General features: G+C 41.5%; 1 protein-coding gene across 1 annotated transcript; it reads left to right on the forward strand.

The window, feature by feature from the left end:
• The first annotated feature begins 718 nt into the window (after positions 1–718).
• Positions 719–25,775, forward strand: LOC106097144 (uncharacterized). The gene is made up of 7 exons (XM_025903290.1): positions 719–907; positions 1,072–2,544; positions 2,588–2,987; positions 8,070–8,310; positions 11,470–11,537; positions 11,779–13,261; positions 25,596–25,775. The coding sequence occupies exons 2-7, from the start codon at positions 1,081–1,083 to the stop codon at positions 25,639–25,641; spliced, it is 3,702 nt and encodes a 1,233-aa protein (XP_025759075.1). The 5' UTR covers positions 719–907; positions 1,072–1,080; the 3' UTR covers positions 25,642–25,775.
• The last annotated feature ends 856 nt before the right edge of the window (positions 25,776–26,631 follow it).

Raw genomic sequence — 26,631 nt, forward strand, 5'->3', positions numbered from 1 at the left:
TAATAGCCAAGTACAGAGTGTCAGCATGAGTAGCAAGGTCCGGCTGTGTGGGAGGCAGGATGTGGACCCAAATGCAGGACTTAGAAGACAATAAGTAAACTTAAAATCCAACTGTAATGCTGACTATCCACAGAAACAACAAAAGACCAAAAACTTCTGCAGGGCAGGAAATGAAAATCACAGTACAGGTATATAAGGACAACATGGGTCAGGGGAGACACGCTGCTACGAGGGAGGACACAGCCAAGAACAGAGGGAAGACAATAAAAACACACCTAATAAGTAATGTAAGAGATGGAAAACATCTTAAATTAAACCAAGAAGTCCAAAACACAAAACCCCGGGTCAAAGACCCAGTTACAGCTACTATCCTCTTGGTAAAATCAATTCTACATCTACAGTACCTTCCATTACACTGCCATCTAATGGAAAACAGTCACGATAAAGTCTGAAATACTTTAGCTGGAATACAAAAGTTCCACCGGAAGCTTGCCTATGATTACAAACTGGAAACAACAAATTAATCAGAAATGATGTCGTGCATGTCATATTTTTTCCTGCTGTTCCAGTGAGGAAGTGAAAAAACTAATTAGCAAATAAACACATGTGCATTTTAACTTGCTGGAAATATTGTGTTAAGCATGTGTTAAACATTAATCACACAGCTATGTATGACGTTAAAGAAAAACTCCACAATCTTGGATGCACTCTGTAGACGTGTGCAGTAGCTAAAAGACTGATGCCTTGCTCTTATCTCGGGCTGCAGAAGTGTGCTGCGCCACGCCTCAGATGTGATGCAACAGACTTACAGCCTGCTGGCTGATGTTGACATAGGTAATTATTACTGAGGCTCTAACTCGCATGTGTCTCGTTGCTGGAGCTTCATCCTGGGAAAAGAAATAACCTGGTAGGTACCTTTTTCTTTGATATTTGACTAGATATAAAAAGATTTTCCAGAGAAACTGCAGGTCTGAATTTGATGCATTAAAAACAAATCATGCTAAATCACAAACCAAAATCTAATTTTTGAAAATTTTGCATGAGGGTAAAAATATTTTTTTCTTTTTCTAGTGAATAAAAATGTCCAGAGGCGAGATCATCGTTTTCTTTCTATTTTTCATGCCTGACTTTTCACTGGCTGAAACCCAACCATGTGAAAAGGCGACTGACTGTCCCAAAGAGAACCAGGCAGTATTTAGCTCAGCTACAGAAATCCCACGCTCTCTCAGACCTAGAGTGACAGAAGTCTTTTTTTTGGATAGCGACATTACAACAATACCAAAAGGAGCCTTTGCTGAAAACCCACAGCTTGAAAAGGTGGAGTTCATAAACAGTAACATATCATCCATCGAGCTGGGAGCGTTCGAGGGACTGAAAAACCTGAAAAATATTGAGGTCTCCGGCAGCGAATTAACTTCACTCCCAGTAGGTGTCTTTAACGACCTCAGCAACATGGAGGAACTCGTACTCAAGTCTAACAAGCTTCAAAGACTTGATAAAGGTTTGTTTGAAGGCCTTAAAAAATTAAGACATCTCCTGTTACATTTGAATGAGATTAAGTTGATTGAAGAGGAGACATTTGACGGTCTTGACAACCTTTTAATGCTCCATTTGGGTAAAAACAATCTCTCTGCTGTGTCAACTCACTGGTTCTCCAACCTAAACAAACTGGAGACATTCCGACTTTATGAGAATCAGCTGACCACCATTCCTGAAGACTTATTTCAGAATTTACCAAACCTTAAGGAAATTGGCTTGCATGGAAACCAGATAGAAGAATTACCTCCCAGTCTGTTTCCTCATAAAAACAAACTGACTAAACTGTTTTTGGACAATAATCTCCTAACTACGTTTCCTGAGGGGTATTTTGTTGGCTTCCCTCAGCTTAAAACACTGACATTGAAGAATAACAGGCTGAAAAGTTTGCCACCAGTGCTGTTTGGAGAAATGCCCAAATTGACTGAATTAAGCCTCCAGCAAAACAATCTCTCCAGTCTCCCTAAAGAAATTTTTAGGCCTCTGAAGAAAATCAGGAAGCTGGACCTGTCGAAGAATAAATTCATCACCTTGTTCCCTGAATACTTTGAAGGCCCAGAAAAGCTCACAGAACTGAATCTACAGAACAACATGATAGAGTCGCTGAATGAAGATCTGTTTGAAAAGCTACAATCACTAGCCACTCTCAAGCTTGCTCACAACAACCTCCAGACACTTCCTGGAGATATTTTTGAGCCATTAGGAAAACTTAGGAAGCTTGACCTCAGTAACAACCCTTGGCTCTGCGACTGTAATCTGAAAAACTTTCACAGCTGGATAACTGGAAATGCTGCAAAGCTCACGCCTCCTCCACTCTGTGAGTATCCAGAAGATTTGAAAGGGACGAAAATACAGTCATTAACAGAGGATCAACTTATTTGCCCAACAACTACACCCACGACCACCCCAACCACAACTACACCCACGACCACCCCAACCACAACTACACCAACAACTACACCAACTACTACACCCACGACCACCCCAACCACAACTACACCCACGACCACCCAACCACAACTACACCAACAACTACACCAACTACTACACCCACGACCACCCCAACCACAACTACACCCACAACTACCCCAACGACTACTACACCCACGACCACCCCAACAACTGCTACACCCACGACCACCCCAACCACAACTACACCCACGACCACCCCAACGACTACTACACCCACAACCACCCAAACCACAACTACACCCACGACCACAACTACACCCACAACCACCCCAACCACAACTACAACCACAACCACCCCAACAACTACTACACCCACAACCACCCAAACCACAACTACACCCACGACCACAACTACACCCACAACCACCCCAACCACAACTACAACCACAACTACACCTACGACCACCCCAACGACCACTACACCCACAACCTCCACTACATCCCTGACTACCACAACAACTACACCCACAACCACCCTAGCCACAACTGAACCCACAACTGCACCCACGTCTACCACAACAACTACAACCATCCCAACCACAACTACACCCACAACCACCCCGACTACAATTGCAACCACCACTACTCTGACCACGACTGCACCCACAACAACATCTACACCCACAACCACCCCAACCACATCTACAACCACAACTACTACAACAACTGCATCTCCTCCAGCCACTCCAGTGATCTTCTCCTGTCTCAATGTGACAACCTCAGAGCAGCAGCAAGCTTACTTTGTTCCTCAAGACAGCAAAAAAGTTGAGCAGTGCAAAACTCATCTGAAGGTTTACATTGTGATTCTGGTGGTAGAGATTATCTGCACATTGGCACTGGCTAAGTTCACTATATCACTTTATCACCTACTCCAGCGCAGCGAGAGGCTGTACCACAAAGTGAAACTCACCCGCTTCTCCTACAAGAGGGAAGTCATCCTACGGCCTCTGCGAGAGGCAGAGACCCGAGGACTTTGAATTTTCTGAGCTGCTGCTAGAGATCAGAGTTTAATCATCGGAAAGATCACCAGGATGACAAATAGGCCAGTAGCAATCATACAACTTATCACAACATCCTTAAAGCTGTAATAATTCATCTTAAATGATTTGGGGGCAGTGGACCGATAAGATGAAGAAAGAATAAGAAATAAAAATGATGCACACACCTGCATAAGGTTTTAGATCCCTCGCTCAAATGTCATGTTTCTGGATGTTTTCTCTGTTTTGCTTAAAAAATATACATAAAAGATATTAGTTTTTTGTTTTTGTATGACAAACATAATAAAATGTAAATGTTTAAAAAAAGGTGTTTCTGGAACTCAGACTAGTCTTACTGATATTTCATTTAACACATTCTTACAGCAAGGGGGGTGGCAGAGATCCATAAGACCTCCTCACTCACATTCACTGAAAACAAAAGACAAGAGGTGCTAAGCTTAGGAACAGTTCTGCAAATTAGAGACACTGGAGCAGGTAGATGGTAAGTGGAGTGTGTGAGCAGCTTCAAGTTCCTGGGTGTCCACATCTCCGAGGATCTCATCTGGACGACCAACTGCTCCAAGCTGGTCAAGAAGGCTCACCAGCGCCTCTTCTTCTTGAGGACTCTGAGGAAGAACCACCTGTCCTCAGACATCCTGGTGAACTTCTATCGCTGCACCATCGAGAGCATCCTGACCAACTGTATAACAGTCTGGTATGGGAACTGCTCCGCCTCGGACCGGAAGGCGTTGCAGAGGGTCGTGAAAACTGCCCAGCGCATCGCTGGAGCACCACTTCCTGCCATAAAGGACATCTACAGGAAGTGGTGTCTGAAAAGGGCTGGGAAAATCATCAAAGACCCCAGTCACCCATCACATGGACTCTTCACCCTCCTGCCCTCTGGGAGGCGCTACAGGAGCCTCCGGACTAAGACCACCAGGTACCGGAACAGCTTCTTCCCCACAGCTGTCAGACTCCTGAACTCTGCCTCCTGACATCTGACCCACGTTAAACTCATGGACTGAACATACACACGCCCACAACCACTTACACACACAATGGACAACCGTACCCTCAAACACACAATAACAACATGGACTGAACCACCACTCACAACCACTAGCACTTTATATAGCCTCTGTAGAAATTATCCACATATCTCACTTATCTTAACTGCACTACTGTATAGTTCTGTGTAAATAATCATTCTGTACATACAATAATTTTTAATCCTACAACTGTTTATAACTTGCATAGTTCACATTTCTGTATAACTGTATATCTCATATTTCTGTATAGTTTTTTTTATTTCATATTTATATCCTGTTCATAGCCTGTACATAGCTTGTACTCACTACAGCCTGTACATACTTATAGTTATAGAATATTCATAACATACTTCATACCGTGTACATTATAACATACCATAATAGACCCATTTCTGTAATATACTTACATATCTATATTATTGCTAATATATATTGTAATATATCTATATCATGGCTAAAGCACTTCTGGATGGATGCAAACTGCATTTCGTTGCCCTGTACCTGTGACATGTGCAATGACAATAAAGTTGAATTCTATTCTATTCTATTCTATTCTATTCTATTCTAAATGTTATGGCTTGTATCGTCTGCATGCACAAAAGCTGTGCTATTCTCTTGGGTCTTTTGGTTCTGCTAAAACAGATAGTGCATATTTCCAACAATGTCCAAAACGACTTTTACAGCAAAGCAAGTTTGCTGTATGAAAGTTTAAATAATTTCATAAACATAGGAAACGTGTTGCGAACTGAGCAGGAGCATGGAACTAGATTTGTGTTTAGTGAGCTTGTCTGCTTCTTAGCAAAAGATAAAGACATCAATTGGTTTTGAATCAGACAGTAACAGGAGGACAGAGCAGTAGGGCAGATTCATAAACCCGGCCTGCAAGGGTGTGTGTGTGTGTGTGTGTGTGTGTGTGTGTGTGTGAGTGAGTGTGTGAGTGAGTGAGAAAGTGAATTTATCTAACCTCTGTACCATTTTTTTGTGTAATGAGAAGAAGCTTTAATATTGAAGTGTATTATGTTCAGTGTTGGGGAGTAACAGAATACATGTACAAGCGTTTCGTATTTAAAATACAAAATATGAGTAACTGTATTCTGCTACAGTTACCATTTAAAATACAATTCAGAATACAGTTACTTTGTTGAAATATATGGATTACACGGGGGTCTTTTCCTGTTTCCTGTTGTTATGTTAGGTTATGCCCTCTCTATTTTTGGTAATTCCACGCCAGTGGAAACCCAAACAAAACATGCATTAAGAGGCTCTAATGCCTGGGTCTCAATCTGGAGGCCCGCATAATGACGTGACGAAGTATTTTTAAAAATTACTGTTCAAAAACTGATTTAATATGAAGGCAATAGGCAGAGTGTTACAGGCATGGGCCTAAAGAATGCAGCCTGATGGGCAGTGTAGTCCGTGCTGCAGGGAGAATGGACTGCCATACCCGTGATGTGTCTGTGAGCGAGGGAGGGAGAAAAGGAAAAGTACGAGTTGTCACCGAGCAGAAACGGGAGCTGGAAGCATGTAAATAGAATAATAACCACTGCAGCCAAACAGAGTGCCTGACGAGCCCAGTTGTAAGTAAGCTCGACTGTACACTGTGTTCGTGTTTTCCTCCAAAACAATAAGTTCTGTTGGAGCAGCCTTTCAATGCCTCTCTCTGTCTCTCACTAACAAAGTTGACCCAGACAACAAAGTAAAGCTAGTTTTCAGCTACGAGCCCGACATGACAGAGGTCCCTTTACTACGGTTCGGAGCCGCGGACCTGTTTTATATACGCGCAGAACAGTTTTCTATACAAAATCACTGCAAAAAGTGCAGCCTTACCTAATGTCCACCTACTGTTACTCATTTATATTAAGATTTAAACATCTAGTTGGTATTGGTTTGGCGAGTATCCTTCAGTAATAGTAATAAATTGCACAGCAATAGTACATTCATGTAGTTGTACAAAGCACGATAATATATTAAGTAATCCAAAGTATTCAAAATACGTTACTCTCATTGAGTAACGTAACAGAATACGTTACAAAATACAATTTGGGGCATGTAATCTGTAATCTGTAGTAGAATACATTTTAAAAGTAACCTTCCCAACACTAATTATGTATAAAGTTCTGTAGACTCGACATAGTGAAAACAGGTGCATTTACAAATACAGCACAGACATTAGTATGTATGAATTTTTTAAGCCAGGAAGAAAAGGAAAGGAAGAGTGGCAGAAAGAAGAAGTTTTCTTTGAGGGGGGGTTAAGGAAGATTTTGACAGATGTTAGCACCCCCACCCCTTTTTCTTACCTTGTGAACATTTGCACGAGTTCCTGACCAACATCCCAATCCCAACACTCCCCGCGACGATTTACTATCAGAGAGGGCAAAATGCACCACAAGGAAATGTAGAAGCAGAAACAGTGAGGACACTTTCACTCCCATCAAAGCCACCCGAATCACCAGAGCCGAACATCCACACACAGTGGTCACAGAAGTCCGTACGAAGCCAGAAATCCCAAGTGGCTGCAACCTTCAGCGAGGACCAAGCAGCAGTGGACACCAGCATGTGGAACTAGAAACATGCAGGAAGGCCTCCACCAGAGCCCGAGTTAGCTGTGATGCCCAACAGAGGTCAGCGGGTCACATTAGTGTAAATGGACCACACTTACTAAGAGTAAAAGATAAATGTATTTGCAACATAGAATAGAATAGAAGAATAGAATGCCTTTATTGTCACTATACAGTTGTATAATGAGATACATCTGTCAGCTGTACGTGACTCAGGTGTCCTAAACCTGTGTGATGAATGATTTAACTGCATCTCTTTTACTCAGTGGTATTGTGATTCAGCGGTCGGCTACGTCATGGCCGATCCGCTCTCTGCATCTGAAGTAATTAATAATTAATTAAGTAAATGTGAATGAATCCAGTGAACCTACAAGTATTTATTAAATTAGAACAGCTGTAAACAACAACCACAATTTGAGCTCCTTTCCATTTGACTGCCATCACATGTTCGAAAACATTTTGTAATGTATGTCACATTGTTTCCTGTTGTTCCAGTAAGGAAGTAAGACTAAATAAAACCCCCAAAGAAAACATTTGTGAATACGACTGAGTGGAAACAGCTTTTTAATGTCAGTCTGTATTTTTCCTTAACCTGACCTGAGACAAGTGCAAACTTTTTTAAATGAGCACATATCTGCACACCACAGAGTATGAAAACATGTGGGATATGTGCATGATGGATAATCAAGTTTTCTGTTCTTTACACAACAGAGAGAAAAAACAAAAATATCTACCATCATCATATTTTAAATTCTGGTTAAAAAACTAAATTAAAAGTGGATCTGAAAGGAATTTATGTATTTTAAAGAAAAATACATTTGCAATGTACAAATACAACACAAGGCTATAGTCTTGGATACATACTGTAGTGCAGCAACTAAAAAACACGCTGTTATCTTGAGCTGCAGATGTGTGCGACGCCACGCCTCAAATTTGATGCAACACACTTTTTTGGACACATTACAACAATATCAAAGGAGCCTTTGCTGAAAACCCACAGCTTGAAAAGGTGGAGTTCATAAACAGTAACATATCATCCATCGAGCTGGGAGCGTTCGAGGGACTGAAAAACCTGAAAAATATTGAGGTCTCCGGCAGCGAATTAACTTCACTCCCAGTAGGTGTCTTTAACGACCTCAGCAACATGGAGGAACTCGTACTCAAGTCTAACAAGCTTCAAAGACTTGATAAAGGTTTGTTTGAAGGCCTTTGTTTAGGGTCTCCAACCTAAACAAACTGGAGACATTCCGACTTTATGAGAATCAGCTGACCACCATTCCCGAAGACTTATTTCAGAATTTACCAAACTTAACAACAACAACAAACTTTATTTATATAGCACATTTAAAAACCAGTGGTGTACCAAAGTGCTTAACATGCAAGAGGGTAAGATGACGTAACAGGGAAGGATCAGGGCTATGGCAAGGTACCAAAACGTGCTAGCAGGTTGAATGGCATTAAAACACACGAAGGCAAAAGAATTGCATATAAAAGCATAAAAGAAAGCTAAGTGTAGAGGATAAAACAGTCAAAAAATTAAAAATGAATTAAAAGTAATTAAGAATAAGCCAAAGATAAGAATAAGCGTTAAGCTAAGTATCAAGCAAGCGTTAACTGGTAGAAAAGGCGAGGCTAAATAAGTGGGTTTTTAACCGCGATTTGAAGGAATGGATGGAATCAGACTCGCGTATAGCGATGGGGAGGTTATTCCATAAATCGGGTGCAGCCAAGGCAAACGCGCGGTCACCTCTAGTCTTCAGCCGAGATCTCGGCAGCACCAAGAGTGACTGGGAAGATGATCTTAATGCTCTAGTAGGGGTGTATGATCTAAGTAGCTCAATGAGGTAGCTTGGCGCTATATTGTTAATAATTCGGAAGGTAAGCAGCAAGATTTTGAATTGAATGCGGTACTTAACGGGAAGCCAATGCAGATCAGCAAGGACAGGGGTAATAGAGACACGCCGCCCACTACCAGTAAGGAGACGAGCAGCTGCATTCTGAACAATTTGGAGTCTATGGAGGAGAGTAGACTTAAGACCGAAGTAAAGTGAGTTGCAATAATCCAACCTAGATGTCACAAAGGCGTGGATAAGCTTTCCAAGGTCCCTATGTGGAACATAATGTCTGGCCTTGCTAATAAGACGCAATTGATGGAAACAAGATTTAACAACAGAAGACACTTGTTTATCGAACTTAAAAGAGCTATCCAAAAATACACCCAGGTCACTAACAGTGTCGGTGAGGAAACTATTAAAGGAACCGAGGGCGTCACGGAGTTGGCCACGAGGGACTCTACTGTCAAACATGATAATTTCCGTTTTCCTGTCGTTTAGAATAAGAAAGTTACCTGCGAGTCAATTTTTGACCTCACACATGCACTCGCGAAAGCCGTACAAAGACATAGAGGGATCATCAGTTAGCTCGAAATACATCTGTATGTCGTCGGCATAACAATGATGTGCGATGATTGCGCCTAAGGGGAGCATATACAGTGAGAAGAGCAGGGGGCCAAGGACAGATCCTTGAGGCATGCCGCAGGAGACGGGTGCAGCAGAGGAGAAATAAGGGCCAAAATTGATCGAGAAGGACCTATTAGAAAGGTATGACTTAAACCAGTCTAGGGCGGCACCTCCAATGCCAACTGTGTGTTCAAGCCTCGCTAATAGGATGTTGTGATCTACCATATCAAAGACCGACTGAAGAGCGTCCGGAGTCAGCAATCAGAAGGAGATCATTGAGGACTCTGAGCAAGGCCGTTTCAGTACTATAACAGGGTTTGTAAGCAGACTGAAATTTATCATAGATGGCATTCGTATCCAAATACGGCTGGAGTTGTGTAAAGGAAATAAAAACACACCAGGTAATTTGGGAGATGGAAAAGATCAGGTTAAGATAACTTAAACTAAACTAAGAAGTCCAAAACTCAAAGACCCAGTTACAGCTACTATCCTCTAGGTAAAATCAATTCTACATCTACAGTACCTTCCATTACACTGCCATCTAATGGAAAACAGTCACGACAAAGTCTGAAATACTTTAGCTGGAATCCAAATGTTCCACTGGAAGTTTGCCTATGATTACAAACGTGCATGTCATATTTTTATCTGCTGTTCCAGTGAGGAAGTAAAAAAATAAATGACTTAGCAAATAAACATACCGTATTTTTCGGACCATAAGGCGCACCGGATTATAAGGCCCATTAAGTGAAAAAAAACCAGTCAGATACGTCAAACTTTATTCAGCTCTTTCTTCTTGCTTCCTCCACTTCCGTACCATTGATTCATTAATGTTGAATTCTCTGGCAGCTGCTCTATTCCCATGTTGTTGCAGTATATTAATGACTAACCTCGTGTTGTGGATGGATTATCTCAGTTGTTCTCCTGACTGAAGTTTGGTCCGTTTACAGCATCCTGCCATGAGATTGCATTTGTCTCTAACCATCGGGAACCCTCACGTTAACTTTTATCGAGTGGAAAAAAGTTAGCGTTCATCCTCCAGCTTCACTGTGTTTATGTTATGCTAACATAGCTGTGTTGCTAGCGATCACGTAGCACATCATTATATACCAGCTAGCCCAACTTCAGTAACCCTACAAACGTCACTGCTGTTTAGTTTTCTGTCTTCATTTATGTTGGAAGTGATAGCAGAGCTGTATATTTGAATTCTTTCAGGAATCTCTCAGTCAGAACATGCTATATCATGCTTAGGTAACTAGCGAAACTAGCGAGCTAACTTCCTGCTAACTTCTAACTCTGTTAAATGTAATAAATTCGGTTCTCATGGATGCCTGAATGTTAAACTTAATTGCTACACCTGGTAAAGCAGCATCGCTGATCATTTTATTAAAGATGAAAGAATTTAGACAGTTTTTAACTCTCAGTGATGCTGCAGTGTTCGTTTAACTTTGGGACCTGAAGAAGACAGAGTTTAGGACCCTAACTTTGGGACCTGAAGAAGACAGAGTTTAGGACCCAGATCACTCCGCGAGGCTCCTGACTACGGTAGCCGTAATGCTACAACAATCCATCAAGCAGTGCGGCTTCGTAGCTTACCAAAGTCGTACTAAAACAGTTTTTACAGATTTTTGAGCGCCGTGTACCACATGAAATCGGTTCGAGGTCAGTAAGCACAACCAGAATTCATACATAAGGCGCACTGTTGATTTTTGAGAAAATAAAAGGATTTTAAGTGCACCTTATAGTGCGGAAAATATGTTATATATATATATAATATATGTTATATTGTGTTAAGCATGTGTTAAACATTAATCACACAGCTATGTATGACGTTAAAGAAAAACTCCACAATCTTGGATGCACTCTGTAGACGTGTGCAGTAGCTAAAAGACTGATGCCTTGCTCTTATCTCGGGCTGCAGAAGTGTGCTGCGCCACGCCTCAGATGTGATGCAACAGACTTACAGCCTGCTGGCTGATGTTGACATAGGTAATTATTACTGAGGCTCTAACTCGCATGTGTCTCGTTGCTGGAGCTTCATCCTGGGAAAAGAAATAACCTGGTAGGTACCTTTTTCTTTGATATTTGACTAGATATAAAAAGATTTTCCAGAGAAACTGCAGGTCTGAATTTGATGCATTAAAAACAAATCATGCTAAATCACAAACCAAAATCTAATTTTTGAAAATTTTGCATGAGGGTAAAAATATTTTTTTCTTTTTCTAGTGAATAAAAATGTCCAGAGGCGAGATCATCGTTTTCTTTCTATTTTTCATGCCTGACTTTTCACTGGCTGAAACCCAACCATGTGAAATGGCGACTGACTGTCCCAAAGAGAACCAGGCAGTATTTAGCTCAGCTACAGAAATCCCACGCTCTCTCAGACCTAGAGTGACAGAAGTCTTTTTTTTGGATAGCGACATTACAACAATACCAAAAGGAGCCTTTGCTGAAAACCCACAGCTTGAAAAGGTGGAGTTCATAAACAGTAACATATCATCCATCGAGCTGGGAGCGTTCGAGGGACTGAAAAACCTGAAAAATATTGAGGTCTCCGGCAGCGAATTAACTTCACTCCCAGTAGGTGTCTTTAACGACCTCAGCAACATGGAGGAACTCGTACTCAAGTCTAACAAGCTTCAAAGACTTGATAAAGGTTTGTTTGAAGGCCTTAAAAAATTAAGACATCTCCTGTTACATTTGAATGAGATTAAGTTGATTGAAGAGGAGACATTTGACGGTCTTGACAACCTTTTAATGCTCCATTTGGGTAAAAACAATCTCTCTGCTGTGTCAACTCACTGGTTCTCCAACCTAAACAAACTGGAGACATTCCGACTTTATGAGAATCAGCTGACCACCATTCCTGAAGACTTATTTCAGAATTTACCAAACCTTAAGGAAATTGGCTTGCATGGAAACCAGATAGAAGAATTACCTCCCAGTCTGTTTCCTCATAAAAACAAACTGACTAAACTGTTTTTGGACAATAATCTCCTAACTACGTTTCCTGAGGGGTATTTTGTTGGCTTCCCTCAGCTTAAAACACTGACATTGAAGAATAACAGGCTGAAAAGTTTGCCACCAGTGCTGTTTGGAGAAATGCCCAAATTGACTGAATTAAGCCTCCAGCAAAACAATCTCTCCAGTCTCCCTAAAGAAATTTTTAGGCCTCTGAAGAAAATCAGGAAGCTGGACCTGTCGAAGAATAAATTCATCACCTTGTTCCCTGAATACTTTGAAGGCCCAGAAAAGCTCACAGAACTGAATCTACAGAACAACATGATAGAGTCGCTGAATGAAGATCTGTTTGAAAAGCTACAATCACTAGCCACTCTCAAGCTTGCTCACAACAACCTCCAGACACTTCCTGGAGATATTTTTGAGCCATTAGGAAAACTTAGGAAGCTTGACCTCAGTAACAACCCTTGGCTCTGCGACTGTAATCTGAAAAACTTTCACAGCTGGATAACTGGAAATGCTGCAAAGCTCACGCCTCCTCCACTCTGTGAGTATCCAGAAGATTTGAAAGGGATGGAAATACACTCATTAACAGAGGATCAACTTATTTGCCCAACAACTACACCCACGACCACCCCAACCACAACTACACCCACGACCACCCCAACCACAACTACACCAACAACTACACCCACAACTACACCAACTACTACACCCACGACATGCTGCAAAGCTCACGCCTCCTCCACTCTGTGAGTATCCAGAAGATTTGAAAGGGACGGAAATACACTCATTAACAGAGGATCAACTTATTTGCCCAACACTTCTACCTATAAGTATTCCAACCATTACTGCACCTACAACAACCCAGTATAGAAAAAATCTAAAAGAGATGGAAATACACTAACCCACAACAACTTGTGAGGAATTGGGGTGTTATTTTTCATTTATATTCATTTTTTATCAGTTCATTTTACTATTTCCAGTTTCATTATTTTGTTATTGCTATTGCACCATAATCAAGTAACAAGCATGTGCATTGATGCATTTATTGGTATTACCTTAAAGTTTGCATTAATTTCAGGTTAACTTTTATTTACTTTATTTACTTTATTTACAGGTGCCGGTATAATTAAATGAGGATTTGTCATTGTAAGTGCACCTATGATTAGTCTACACATATTGCATTTTTGTGTCTTTAAAGGAGTTGTGACTCAAGAAGTCGTCTCTTGAGGGTTACAAGCTTTTGGTTAGCGCTATGATTAGCCACTCTACTGTGAGGATGACATGAGTTATTGAAGGATTGCACACGCTTACAATACATTTGTATTCTGTTCTTTTATTATTTTTATCTATGTATACCTTTTATTAAGTTCTAAGTAGTGGTATTAGATTGAAACATTGGTTTAATACATTTTTATACATTTTACATACAAGTTAAGATCATCATACACAGGAGGGCCTCAGCCTGGTTGCATAAGCAGAGAGGTCAAATAAGGTGCAAGGCGAGAGGAACACATGCACAGACATACACGCACCCACATGCACACAGAGATAGTAGTGAGTTTATTTTTGTAGGTGAAAGTTTAAGCATGTTTTGCTAGGGTTGCAGTTTTTCTGTGGGTGTATGTGATGGTTTGATGAAAGTACAGGATGTCTAACAGGTATGTTGGGGCGGTGGTTGCGGGCACTGCACCTGGAGGAAGATGGAAGCTAATGTTCTTTTAAAATGGGTCAAAAAGTTAACCGGGGGTCTGTCGTTTTGATTTGACGTATGCAAGTATTGTATCTGCTTAATGCATGGAGGGGTGATGTATTGACCCGACCCTATAAAAACCTTTGGTTTGTTCATTGTCAGAAAGATACACCTTTGATGTTCTGCAGGGTGTGACTCCCACACGTGTGCTTTTCATTAAAATCATCGCTTGAATTCATCTTCTGGACCAGTGTAGTTACTTGCATTCCTCCTGTATTTTCTTCCCAATATTTTGAACCCAACAAACTCCAACGACAACTGTACCCAGGTCTACACAAACTTGAGCAACAACTCAGGTGACCTGACTGTCAAACTGCGACAGCCCAGATGAAGCAGCAACCTTCCTTTGTGCATCAAGAGAGCAAAAGCAAAGTTTAAGAGTAAGAAACTCACATGAAGATTTACATTGGAGTTCTGGTGGTGAAGATTTCCTGCACACTGGGACTGTCTAAGTTCACCATCTCGCTTCTTTGCATCCTCTTGAAAAGAGGACTTTTCTGTCAAAATCAAACTATCCCCTCAAAATCAGTTATCCTGTGTTCAAAACCAAACAATGTGTTCACATCATAAATACAGCAAGTCATTGTGGATTGTTCGTGAAAATGACAAAACTAATAAAATATTATTAAAAAATAAAAATAAATAAATGCAGCAAGTAAAAATATATTCACCCCAGAACATTCATGACACATTACATCAACTAGCTGAAGACACAGCATTTAGGGCGTGTAGTTAACAGGAAATTTTATTGTATATTTAACCAGAGATTACAATGAGGACCCATCTCCCATTTTATGCGGGGAGGCGTTATTGCGGATGCCGCTCAGGTGCGTCCACCTCCCCTGCAGCGGCACCGCAGACCACGCCCCACCAAAAGCACATTACTGGAATTCACAGATTTACTCGAAATCTTCATGTCTTTGTGCAGGTTCTGTGCATGTGGACTTCATCCACATTACAGGCAATAATCTCCCTTGTCAAGCAATGTGGGAAAAACCAACTTGTGTGCCAAACCCCACCTTGACAAGAATCCACAGTTATGTCATTGCTGGCGTGTTCCATTGCCTCCAATAAAACTTCCCTGGTGTAGGGCTGCCGGTCATAGACCTTCCACCTCCATGCAGAGAAAAACCCCTCTATTGGATTCAGGAAGGGACTGTAAGGTGGAGGGAAAATGTTTATGAAGCCCTGGTTGTTTGTGAACCACTCACGTATCGGGACAGTACAGTGAACGTTCACATTGTCCCAAACTATGATGTATACAGGATGCACTGCTTGCTGATCCAGCTGTTTAAGTGCAGCCATAATATCCTGTAGACCACCAGGAGACGTACACACTGTTAAAAAACACCTCCATTAAAAAAACAGGAAATGTCCTGGTAATGTTCTGCCAGTACATTTTCTGTTTTTCTACGGACTTTATGGTCATTTCTTTCAACCCACAATACAGACAATTCCATAAATTTGCAGTAAATATGGGCAGTTCTCTAAAACCCTTCTAAAAAACAAAAACCCCAAATCATATTCCAAGGATTTACTGATAATTTCTTAACCAGAGGAAATTCTGTTACATTAATCTGTGCCAAAATGCTAATACAAATAACATTGCATACCTGGAAAATGTACTTAAATGATTCAAAGAGTCAATTGGGAAAAACAATGACAAACATGTTTGTGAGGCTGTTTATGTTGTATTGTTTCAGTAGATCGGTGCATTGATAAATACCTTTTAATGACTTTTCTTTAACCAAGAAAACTGAGTAACACACATGAACTATGTTGTATTTTCTGCTCACAGTGACCTCGACAGTCTGTGCCCATGATTTTGTGTTGATGGGACATATGGATATCCACACCTACCAGAAAGTAACCCAATAGAAGTGTTTATTTTAAACAAGACTTTTGCTTAAAATGACAATACATTAAGATGCATAAATATTACATGATGAACAGAGCCTTAAAATAACACCACTATGAACATTTGTATCACAAATCCAGTTTTAGTCTGGTGTTTCTGAGTAACATGGATTGCCAAGGTTGAAATAACTTTAGTAGAAGAAAACCTACTGTGATCAAGCCCCTGCCATTGGTAAAAATGTAATTAAATCTGTTTAAACAAGTCAATGAAGACTAAAAATCTGAAATGCTAATCCATTCAACAATTTGCAAAACAATGTTTTACAAATATGCACTTTAAACAATAAAAGAAATTGCTATGTGAATGTTTTAATACAAGATATACAGTATATAAAATCATGGTGTCTTACCAGGGCCCCCTGGTGGATCACAAAAATACTGCAGGTGGGCTGCAGTAATAACAGGAATTCAGTTTGTACACTTTTGTGAGTAATTTCAATCACATATTAATATAAATGTATTAATTGATATAAAAAGTGAATATTCGAGGTGGTTAGTTTGTGATATTACTCACAATTGATCTAGATTTATTAAAGTTTGCGTTGGGTAGCATTAGCAATTTATAGACAACAGCCTGAGAGCTTTATGTTCTTTGTATGATTCACAAGGAAATGCATCATTTTCTCTTGTATTTTGATTAGAGTGAAGGTTTAATGATGGGTGGGTCTGATGGTATTTTCTGGTTTTCAAATGAATCGCAGCACTCTCGACTTTGGGAATGGCTGACATGGCAGAATGTGGGAGTAACTCTAGCTCAGGAGCATGCCAAATATTCTTGGTCAAGATACTGACCAAAGTTTCTCTTCGATGCGTCCATCGGACCATGAATGTGTGTGCATGTTAGATAGAAAGAACATACATAGAAAATGGTGTTTGTGGGAATGAGGCAAGTTGTATAAATTGTGCTGCTGTCCCTTGTTTTCCCTTTTACTGGTGTGTGTGTGTGTGTGTGTGTGTGTGTGTGTGTGTGTGTGTGTGTGTTGGTGTCCTGGTTTTCCTGGGACACCAGGCCAGGAGGGTTATTCCCACTGTGGGGACCTGCCACACCTGGAGGTAATCACACACACTTGCAGCTGATCAGCCTCGTCTGGAGAGCTTCATAGGAGAGTGCCTGAGCTTCTGTTGATGCTGGATCATTATGTGACCTCCCAGCAAAAACTGTCTGTAGTCAGTGCAAGTCTGCCACAACCTGTGAATGTACTAAGGGCTGCCTCTGTGATTTCCCAGGAGGACTGTAGAAAGAAGAGGGCAGGGTCATAAGAGCCATCATAAATATATTAAATATATTAAATTGAAGCTGTTAGGTGATAAACAAATTCATATGTAGTTCCATCTCATAGCAAAAAACAAGATTATTTAAAAGTTTTTATTAACAAACATTTATAAATAAAACAAACAATTTTTAAAGATGACAGTAAAAGATCTGATTACAAAAAAGCATTTCTTTAAAACAACACAAAATTAAGAATTAAAATTTTATTAAAAGTGTTATTAGTGTGTGAGAAGTATGGTTATTTATGTAAGAAACACACCATGAGTTGTTCTGTCACACTGTGAGAGCCACAACCAGCTAGTGGAGAAATAAAGCACCACAAAATAAATTAAGGTTACTGTAAATGGACCTTTTCACACTTCAAGTGAGGTTTTCTTTTATGGACACGTGGTTCTGAAAACAGTTTCAAAGCAGCAATTACTAAAATGTAAACACTGAACAATGTAAACCAATCATATCCATCTCTACCAGATTAGACCATTATCCAAAGTTACAAGTGTACGTGATTAACTGGCAAGTCTGTAATTTTACATTTTAATAAAATATTGTAACAAAATAAATACTCATACATATTGTATTTTTACAAGAGAGCTGTTGGTTTAGTCCAGACTCTAGTTGTTTGTGCCATGTTTAGTTGCACCATACTGTATATTAGAGTTCTGTGACCTACAGATAAAAGTCTTGAGATACTCCCTTTAAGGCTTGTCCATCTCTCCCCATCCCTTTCATCAGTCTTCAACTAACAGTGTCCACCAACATGCTGTAGGCAACAGCACCAGCGGTGGACATGCCTCAATTAATCTCAAAAATCTAATTCTTGATGATTATTTGATTTGGCAAAGCTTATAATGTCAGGTGCGTTTCCTGAAACAACCCTCCATGTTTAACCAGGCGTGGGGCGGGCATTAAGAGTCCACTAGTTTGTGTCATTAAATGAGAAGAAGAACTATAAAATACTAAAGTCAGAACTCATCAGAGTGGTGAAACCAACTAACCTGGCATGGATAAATAAAAAATATAAGATGCGAGAACTTAACAGACTACTTATTAAACTGTGCCCAGTAAAACTCTAATATAGTAGTGTGAAGTCGGACCCAACACACGTACACAACAAGTCCACTGATGTGGTGACAGCACTTTTATTTAATCACACTGTGGTTTCAGCACACCGCATGGGACACAGACACTTCCGCCCCGACTGTCACTGTGAACGTAAAAAGAGTCACCATCAATCACTCTTCCCCATCACACCTGTTCACCCCGCCTCTGCACCGCCCCGGGAGCTCACTGCACCACCCCTCCTCTGCAGCCAGCCAGAGACCACACCCACGCCACAAGTAGTCTGTGTACGTTTACCTTGCAAGCGCTGACTGTCACTCCAGGAGACTTTCCACTCCTGTTAGCAGCTTGGCCTGATGTCTTCAGTCCTGTATTTGCCACCTGACAGCATTTTCTCCTGAGACTTGTGTGCTCTTGTCTGGGCGGGCGACTTCTTTAAACTGCTGGATGGGGATCTTCTTGTGGAGCTACAGTTTGTTCTGATGTTTCTTTAGGCCTCTCTTGCTTTTAGAGAGGCCTAAAGAAAGTTTTCAACTGTAAACATTACTGACTGCCTTTGTTCAGCCTTTGAGCTTTACCTTCGAAATACTAAAGTTCAAGGAAATCCAGCTGAGCTCCCCTGTCTCCTGACACCGTGATCAGATGTCAGCAGTGCTGACTGAACCTCATACAAGTGACGAGCTCTGGGGAGACAACGCAGCAGAGACACGTTTAGCTGCCTGAACTCTGACAGTTTAAAACTCCTCAAAGACAAAAGTGTGAAGCCCAGGGATGGATGGATTCACTCACCTGAATGTCCGAACAGGGTGGCAACGCAGTCTCCTCACTTACAGTTGAAGATGATGTGTTTATCAGAGCAGCTGTTGGCAAAGAACGAGCCCAACGGATCCATCTGAACCAGCGGCTCAGATTGAGACTGGTTCATTTCAACAACAACAACAATCTTTATTTATAGAGCACATTTAAAAACCAACGGTATGCCAAAGTGCTTAACATAAAACAGGAAATAACACAAGTATAATCAGGGTCATAAAAATGTAAAAATGTAAAATTATGTTCACAGGAAAATGCCACCAATACGCAATGGCGATATGACATACACAGCACAAATAAAAGCATAATAGGAAAATTAATAGAATAAATCTATACAAACAAGGCCAGCATTAACCGGTAGAAAAGGCAAGATGAAACAAATACGTTTTAAGCCGTGATTTAAAAGATTGGATAGAATCAGACGCCCGGATGCCAATCAGAAGGTTGTTCCACAACTCTGGTGCAGCCAGGGCAAACGCTCGGTCACCTCTAGACTTCAGCCGAGATCTAGGCTGCACCAACAGTAACTGTGAAGATGATCTTAGAGCCCTAGCAGGAACATATGAGTTAAGGAGTTCCTTAAGATAGCTTGGTGCTGTGTTATTAGTGATTTTAAAAGTAATCAGCAGAATTTTAAATTGGATACGGTATTTCACAGGCAGCCAGTGCAAATCAGCTAGGATGGGAGTGATGTGGGCAGACTTCCTAGTTTTGGTTAGAATGCGTGCTGCAGCATTTTGGACTGTCTGCAATCTATGAAGGAGGGCAAAGTGGAGACCAAAATAGAGTGAATTGCAGTAATCCAGCCTCGAAGTCACAAAGGCATGGATGAGCTTTTCCAGGTCTTTATGCGGGATATACTGCCTGGCCTTAGAAATAAGGCGGAGTTGGTAAAAACTGGATCTAACAACAGCAGACACTTGTTTATCAAATTTAAACGAGCTGTCAAGTAACACGCCCAGATTCCTAGCAGTGTCAGAAAAGGAACTAGTGAGAAAACCAAAAGCATCACGAAGTTGGGCACGAAGAACGTTACTGCCAAAGACCACAATTTCAGTTTTCTTATCATTAAGGATAAGAGTATTTGCCAGGAGCCATTGCTTGACCTCACACATGCACTCTCGAAAACAATTCAAGGACAAAGCTAGGTCATCATTTAACTCAAAGTAGATCTGAATGTCATCAGCATAACAATGAAAAGCGATGTGATATTTCTCAAAGATAGCGCTTAAAGGAAGCATGTACAATGAGAACAGAGTAGGGCCTAACACAGATCCCTGTGGGACACCACAGCAGACAGGTACAGCAGAGGAAGAGCAAGTGCCCAGGTGAACCGAGGAGAGCCGATTGGAGAGGTATGATTTAAACCAATCCAGGGCAACACCCTTGATGCCTACAGTATGCTCAAGTCTCGCCAATAGGATGTTATGATCAACCATGTCGAATGCCGAGGATAAATCCAATAGCACTAGGACCGCGGAGCGTCCATTATCAGCCATTAGTAGAAGGTCATTAAGGACTCGGAGCAGCGCTGTCTCGGTGCTATGATGTGGTTTGAAGGCTGATTGGAATTTATCATTAATGTTGTTCTCATCCAGGTACGCCTGGAGTTGAAGCAAAACTATCTTCTCAAGAATTTTGGCCAGGAACGGAAGCTTGGAGATCGGCCTATAGTTCGCATAATCATTATAATCGAGGTTCCTTTTTTTAAGAACAGGTTGAATTATAGCATGTTTAAAGGCTGATGGTACGCAGCCGGAGAGCAAGGAATAGTTCAGCTGTTTCCGGCAGACCCCTCTCGTTCCTAGTGGTTCATGTCCCGCTTGATGCAGGGTCCGCTGTTTTGCATGCCTTCCTCCACTTCTTCCTATCCAGAGCGTCTTCCGGTGTGACGTTCGCAGCCTTCATATCATCTTTGTTTCGGTCCGTCCAGCTCTTTTTTGTGGCCTGTGGTCCTCGTGGCCTGTTGCCACCCAGTGGCACTCTGACCCGTAGAGTGCCACTGGGTGCCGGATCGACTTGTAGACTTTCGCCATGTCCATATGTGACGAAGAAATACTTTAACCGTCGCTCCATCTGTCGTCAAAGACCAAAGATCCTTGTTTCCAGCCGGCACCACGAGGAGGTGGTGGTTGGAATTTGCCTGCTTCCAGCAGACAGATAAACCAATAACTCTGTAATCATTAACCCCGCCCCTCACCTTCACAAGGGCCCTCTCATCAATGGACGAGCCTTTCAGACAATTCTTCAGCTTTCCATTTCATCTAAGAGATCTAGAGTACGCATAAGGCTGCAAGAGGTCAGACAAATACTCAGGAGCCTGTCCATTCAGGGCTTTCTAACTCAGCAATAAAATTTTAAAATAATGTACAATTTATTGATCCCCGTGGGGAAATTCTTCTCTGCATTTAACCCATTCACTCAGTGAAACAGTGGGCAGCCACCAGTGCGGCGCCCGGGGAGCAGTGTGTGGGGACGGTACCTTGCTCAGGGATAGCTCAGGGTAGCCGTTGAGGGGATTTGAACCCCCGACCTTCTGATCATGGGGCAACCGCTTTACCTACTGAGCTATCAGCTGCACCACATCACCCTGCCCCACCAGTCAATCAAATAAAATCAATTCTGAAGCAAACAGGGAGCCCGTGAAGAGAAGCAAACACCGGGGAAATATGTTCACGTGTTTTAGTTTGTGTCAAAAGACGAGCTGCAGCATTTTGGACCAACTGCAGGTTTGCAAAGCAGGTCTGGTTAACTCCAACATATTGGATCGCCCGATCAAAGTTTCTAAAAGATAAAAATTATCCCACCTTAGATAAAAGACTCAGTTTGTAAAAAAAAAAAAAAGGCAGCTGTACAATTTAGCTAATCTGGGGAAATTGCTATCAAATATAATCCCCAAATTTTTGGCATACGATTTAATAAAAGTTTCAAGACTGTGCAGGTTAAAATGAGAGGTGCTGGGATTGCCACTTGGTTCAAAAATTATCACTTCGGTTTTGTTCTCATTAAAGTTAATAAGATTAGAGGCCATCCAGAGGCTTTAACTTCACCGAGACACTGAAGTAAGGGTTTTAGTAGGGGAGGACAGCTTCTCTTCAGTTGAAGGTATATCTGAGTGTCATTAGCGCATAATTGGAAGCAAATGTTATATTTTCTAATAATTAGACCTAGAGACAGCATATAAATGGAGAATAAAATTGGCCCCAGTATAGATCCCTGAGGAATGCCCCAAGTAAGGGGAGCTGAGGAAGACATTAAATCTCCAAAGCTCACAGAAAAGGTCCTGTCGTACAGATATAACCTGAACCACTCTAATGGATAACCCTTGATGCCGCAATGCTCCAATCGTGAGATCAAGTGTCTGCGGTCAACAGTATCAAAGGCAGCAGTCAGAACCAAAAGCACAGCTGAGTCTCCCGAATCAGTGGTTAATAAAAGATCATTAAGAACTTTTAAAAGTGCAGTTTCAGTGCTGTGAAGAGCTTTAAAACCAGACTGAAACCTCTCAAGAACATTTACAAAAGATCGCACCTGCACAAACACAATCTTTTCCAAGATTTTTGATAGGAAGCTTTAAAGTAGGCCTGAAATCTGAGAGGACAGAGGAATTATCTTGTCCAAATGATGTTGTTCCAACACATTTTCTTAAAAAAGGAAAAAAAGGATTTTTCAGGTTGTCAGTTCCGACATCTTAAGGATTTTTAACAGCAGTCTTAGTTCAGGCGTTGTGCCAGCCTGTTTGAAACATGCTGTTGACCAGCCTAACTTAAAAAAAAAGAAAAGAAAAGGGAAAAAAAAGAATAATCTCGATTCCTCTGTCCTCAGAGAGCGTTCCCAGAAGTCCACATCAGGGAAGATGCATACCACAGCCATGTCTCTTTGGGTCCATACCACAAGGTCACAGTGCTTGGCGCTGGTCACAAAGATTTGTGTTTGCACTTGTGAATAGTAGGGGTGCGTCCTCTTTAAGTGAAGTCCATTTGCAGCTAACTCCAGGCAGAAGTCTTTATCCTGCGCATCCAATGCCTGCTTAATGCGGTCCATTTTGTATTTAAAAGGACACTTCATCTCCAGGCTTCCCTTCCCACAACATTCACACACAATGAGTCTGTCGGAGATGCTCCAAGTTCAAGATAAATTGTGTTCACAACAAAACTGCACAAACGAACCTGCAGTTTGTGGTGAAGTGCTGCAATTTTTTAGGTGTAGGCCTTTCGTGCGTCCTCCTCATGCTCCAGTCCCCATTCTGTTTGCTCAATAGACACAGAGTTTTCAGGGTAGCACACACGATTAACAACACTTTGGGCGGGTGTTTCTAAACTTGTGGCAAATACAGCGTGCATCACCGAAGCTGTGATTCTCCCTACACGCCATCTAAACCAATCAGGGCTCTTGTGCTGAAGTCTTGTGTGTCCTTCAATAGCTTCTGCCTGCACTTCAGTAACTGTTGCAGCTTTTATATACTTTACACAGTGCAGCTGTAGACTGGTAGGGCCAAGGGACTGTGCACTTTTGTTGTGCAAACACGCCAGTGACTGGGGTAGGTGACTGTACAGTGTATTCAGTGTAATATTTCTCCATTCCTGACAAACCCACAGCTTTACTGTGTTCCTGTAGTGTATCTAATAGCGGTGACACTCCTCCAGAGTAGCAGTTGGAATCTCTTTTTGGAGGATGGCTTCTTTTGCCTTTCACTACTGCTGAAGAAGAAAAATCAATGTTATGGCCAACCTCTGGCTGTAGCTTGGTCGTATTCCCCGGCAAAACCCAGTAGGATGGTTCATCTGTGACAGTCCTTGTGCCACGGATCCACAATGTTGCCTCCACTTTAAACAGAAGCACAGCGACATGGGTGCAAGTCTCCACGACTCCGGCCATACAGGTGCAGTGGGCGGCTTCGACCTTCCCCGTGATGCTCACAATGACCTATGGCTGCAATGCAGGTTCATTCAATCTTTGAGAGTGCAGTACCTGAAACATACAAAGACAAAGTTGATTGAAGACAATAACTGAAATGAGCCAAGGAGGACACAAATGGGTTTTATCTACAATCTAATCCATTTATCAATTTAAAAGTTTGACTTTAAGTTACAATTATGGACACGCAATATGATAACAAGATTCTGCAGTTCACTGATAAATGTATAATATTAATGTTTTGGGGGGAGGGGAGCAATCGCATTGCACTCAACGCACTCAAGCTGACTTACCTTTGTTTGAATGACGACGTTGTGGTGGACCACTGGAGGGCTCCACTCACACCCAGTTCTCAGGAAGTGTTGTTGCTGTGTTTTGGAGGGAAAAGTATTCAGTTGTGTGGTGATGAGTAATAAACAAGGAGTAACTTTGTTGTTTGCAAAACTTGTGCATAGGATTTTAAAATTGACAATTTATATTTGCATTTAAAGTTATGAAATATGATTCATTAAACATGTTTGTGGTTGTTACAGTAAAAATATAACTTTTTCTACTCTGATTTTATGTTTTTTGTCTGATTTTAGATCAATTGTTATAATACAGTATGTCAAAATGAAAACATAACTGTAAATTCAGACACGTGAGGTTGTGCTGAAAACAATGATGCCAAACAAGGCAAAGTAAATAGTTTTTAAAGGTAAAATGTGGAGGGAAAATCAAAAGTAGTAAAAAAATGGCCAATTATACCCTGGACCCCAGAGGGTTAAACGTTTTTTTTTTTTTTTAAAGTAACCCAATAGTTACTTTTCAAGTAATTAATTACTTTTAGAATATTGTAACACAGTTACTAACTCAGTTACTTTTTTGAAGAAGTAACTAGTAACTATAATTGAATTACTTTTTCAAAGTAACTTGCCCAACACTGATTATGTCACGGACCCGGTTCCGGGGACTCGGGGTCCGTGAACAGTGTGGATCTTTATTATCATTATTATTATTATTATTATTATTATTATTATTATTGTATTGGTTGTATGTTTTCTGCACTGTGCTCTTGTGTTCCATGCTGGTGGGTGTATATGTGTGTGGGTGTGTCTGCGGGTGTGGCTGGAGGATGAAGGACAGCCACCTGCAGGCCTGATGGGTGTGGCCCTGCCAGCTGCCGGTCACGCCCAGGTTCTCACACACCTGCTTCTGATCAGGCTCGTCGGGGGAGCTACATAACAGAGCGATGGGGCTTCCTCCGGCGCAGGATCGTTGAGTTAGACTCCATGTCAGTGTTTAAAGAGCTGTTTAGTGTATGCCTGCTGGAGTTGGTGCCATAACGGCTGCATCTGTTGTTTTTCCTCAGGAGGAGAGCGGAACACAGGACTGCAGGACGCACGGGGTGTGCGTAGGCACAGGGGCAGAGAGCACGGGATATCAGCACTTAGGGGAAGACACGTCACGGGAGTCAAGGGAGCACTCTGGAGATTTATTGTGTGGTGTACATTTAACTCACTGTAAATAAATGCACTGCTCATTCCACTAAGTCCAGCGTTTGGGTCCTATCTCCACCATTCCCCACGGTCTGTCTGCCAGACCGTGACAGATTAACACATAGTGAGTGAGAAAGGTGACTGGAAGGGAAAAACTCAATGCATCATGGGAATCCCCGGCAGCCTACGTCTATTGCAGCATAACTAAGGGAGGATTCAGGGTCACCTGGTCCAGCCCTAACTATATGCTTTAGCAAAAAGGAAAGTTTGAAGCCTAATCTTGAAAGTAGAGATAGTGTCTGTCTCCTGAATCCAAACTGGAAGCTGGTTCCACAGAAGAGGGGCCTGAAAACTGAAGGCTCTGCCTCCCATTCTACTTTTAAATACTCTAGGAACAACAAGTAGGCCTGCAGTGTGAGAGCGAAGTGCTCTAATAGGGTGATATGGTACTACAAGGTCATTAAGATAAGATGGGGCCTGATTATTTAAGACCTTGTATGTGAGGAGCAGGATTTTGAATTCAATTCTGGATTTAACAGGAAGCCAATGAAGGGAAGCCAAAACAGGAGAAATCTGCTCTCTCTTTCTAGTCCCTGTCAGGACTCTTGCTGCAGCATTTTGGATCAGCTGAAGGCTTTTCAGTGAGTTTTTAGGACATCCTGATAATAATGAATTACAGTAGTCCAGCCTGGAAGTAATAAATGCATGAACTAGTTTTTCAGCATCACTCTGAGACAGGATATTTCTAATTTTAGAGATGTTGCACAAATGGAAGAAAGCAGTCTTACATATTTGTTTAATATGTGCGTTAAAGGACATGTCCTGGTCAAATATGACTCCAAGGTTCCTCACAGTGTTACTGGAGGCCAAGGTAATGCCATCCAGAGTAAGAATCTGGTTAGATACCAT

Source organism: Oreochromis niloticus, linkage group LG23 (genome assembly GCF_001858045.2).
Source record: "Oreochromis niloticus isolate F11D_XX linkage group LG23, O_niloticus_UMD_NMBU, whole genome shotgun sequence".
Taxonomy (NCBI): Eukaryota; Metazoa; Chordata; class Actinopteri; order Cichliformes; family Cichlidae; genus Oreochromis; species Oreochromis niloticus.

Excerpts from the sequence above, each read along its gene's own strand:
- LOC106097144 (XM_025903290.1), top strand. The coding sequence starts at position 1,081 with ATGTCCAGAGGCGAGATCATCGTTTTCTTTCTATTTTTCATGCCTGAC. Across the intron at positions 2,988-8,069 it reads CTACACCCACAACCACCCTA|GAGCCTTTGCTGAAAACCCA; the intron begins GCCACAACTGAA and ends ACAATATCAAAG. Across the intron at positions 11,538-11,778 it reads GCTGGCTGATGTTGACATAG|TAAAAATGTCCAGAGGCGAG; the intron begins GTAATTATTACT and ends TTTTCTAGTGAA.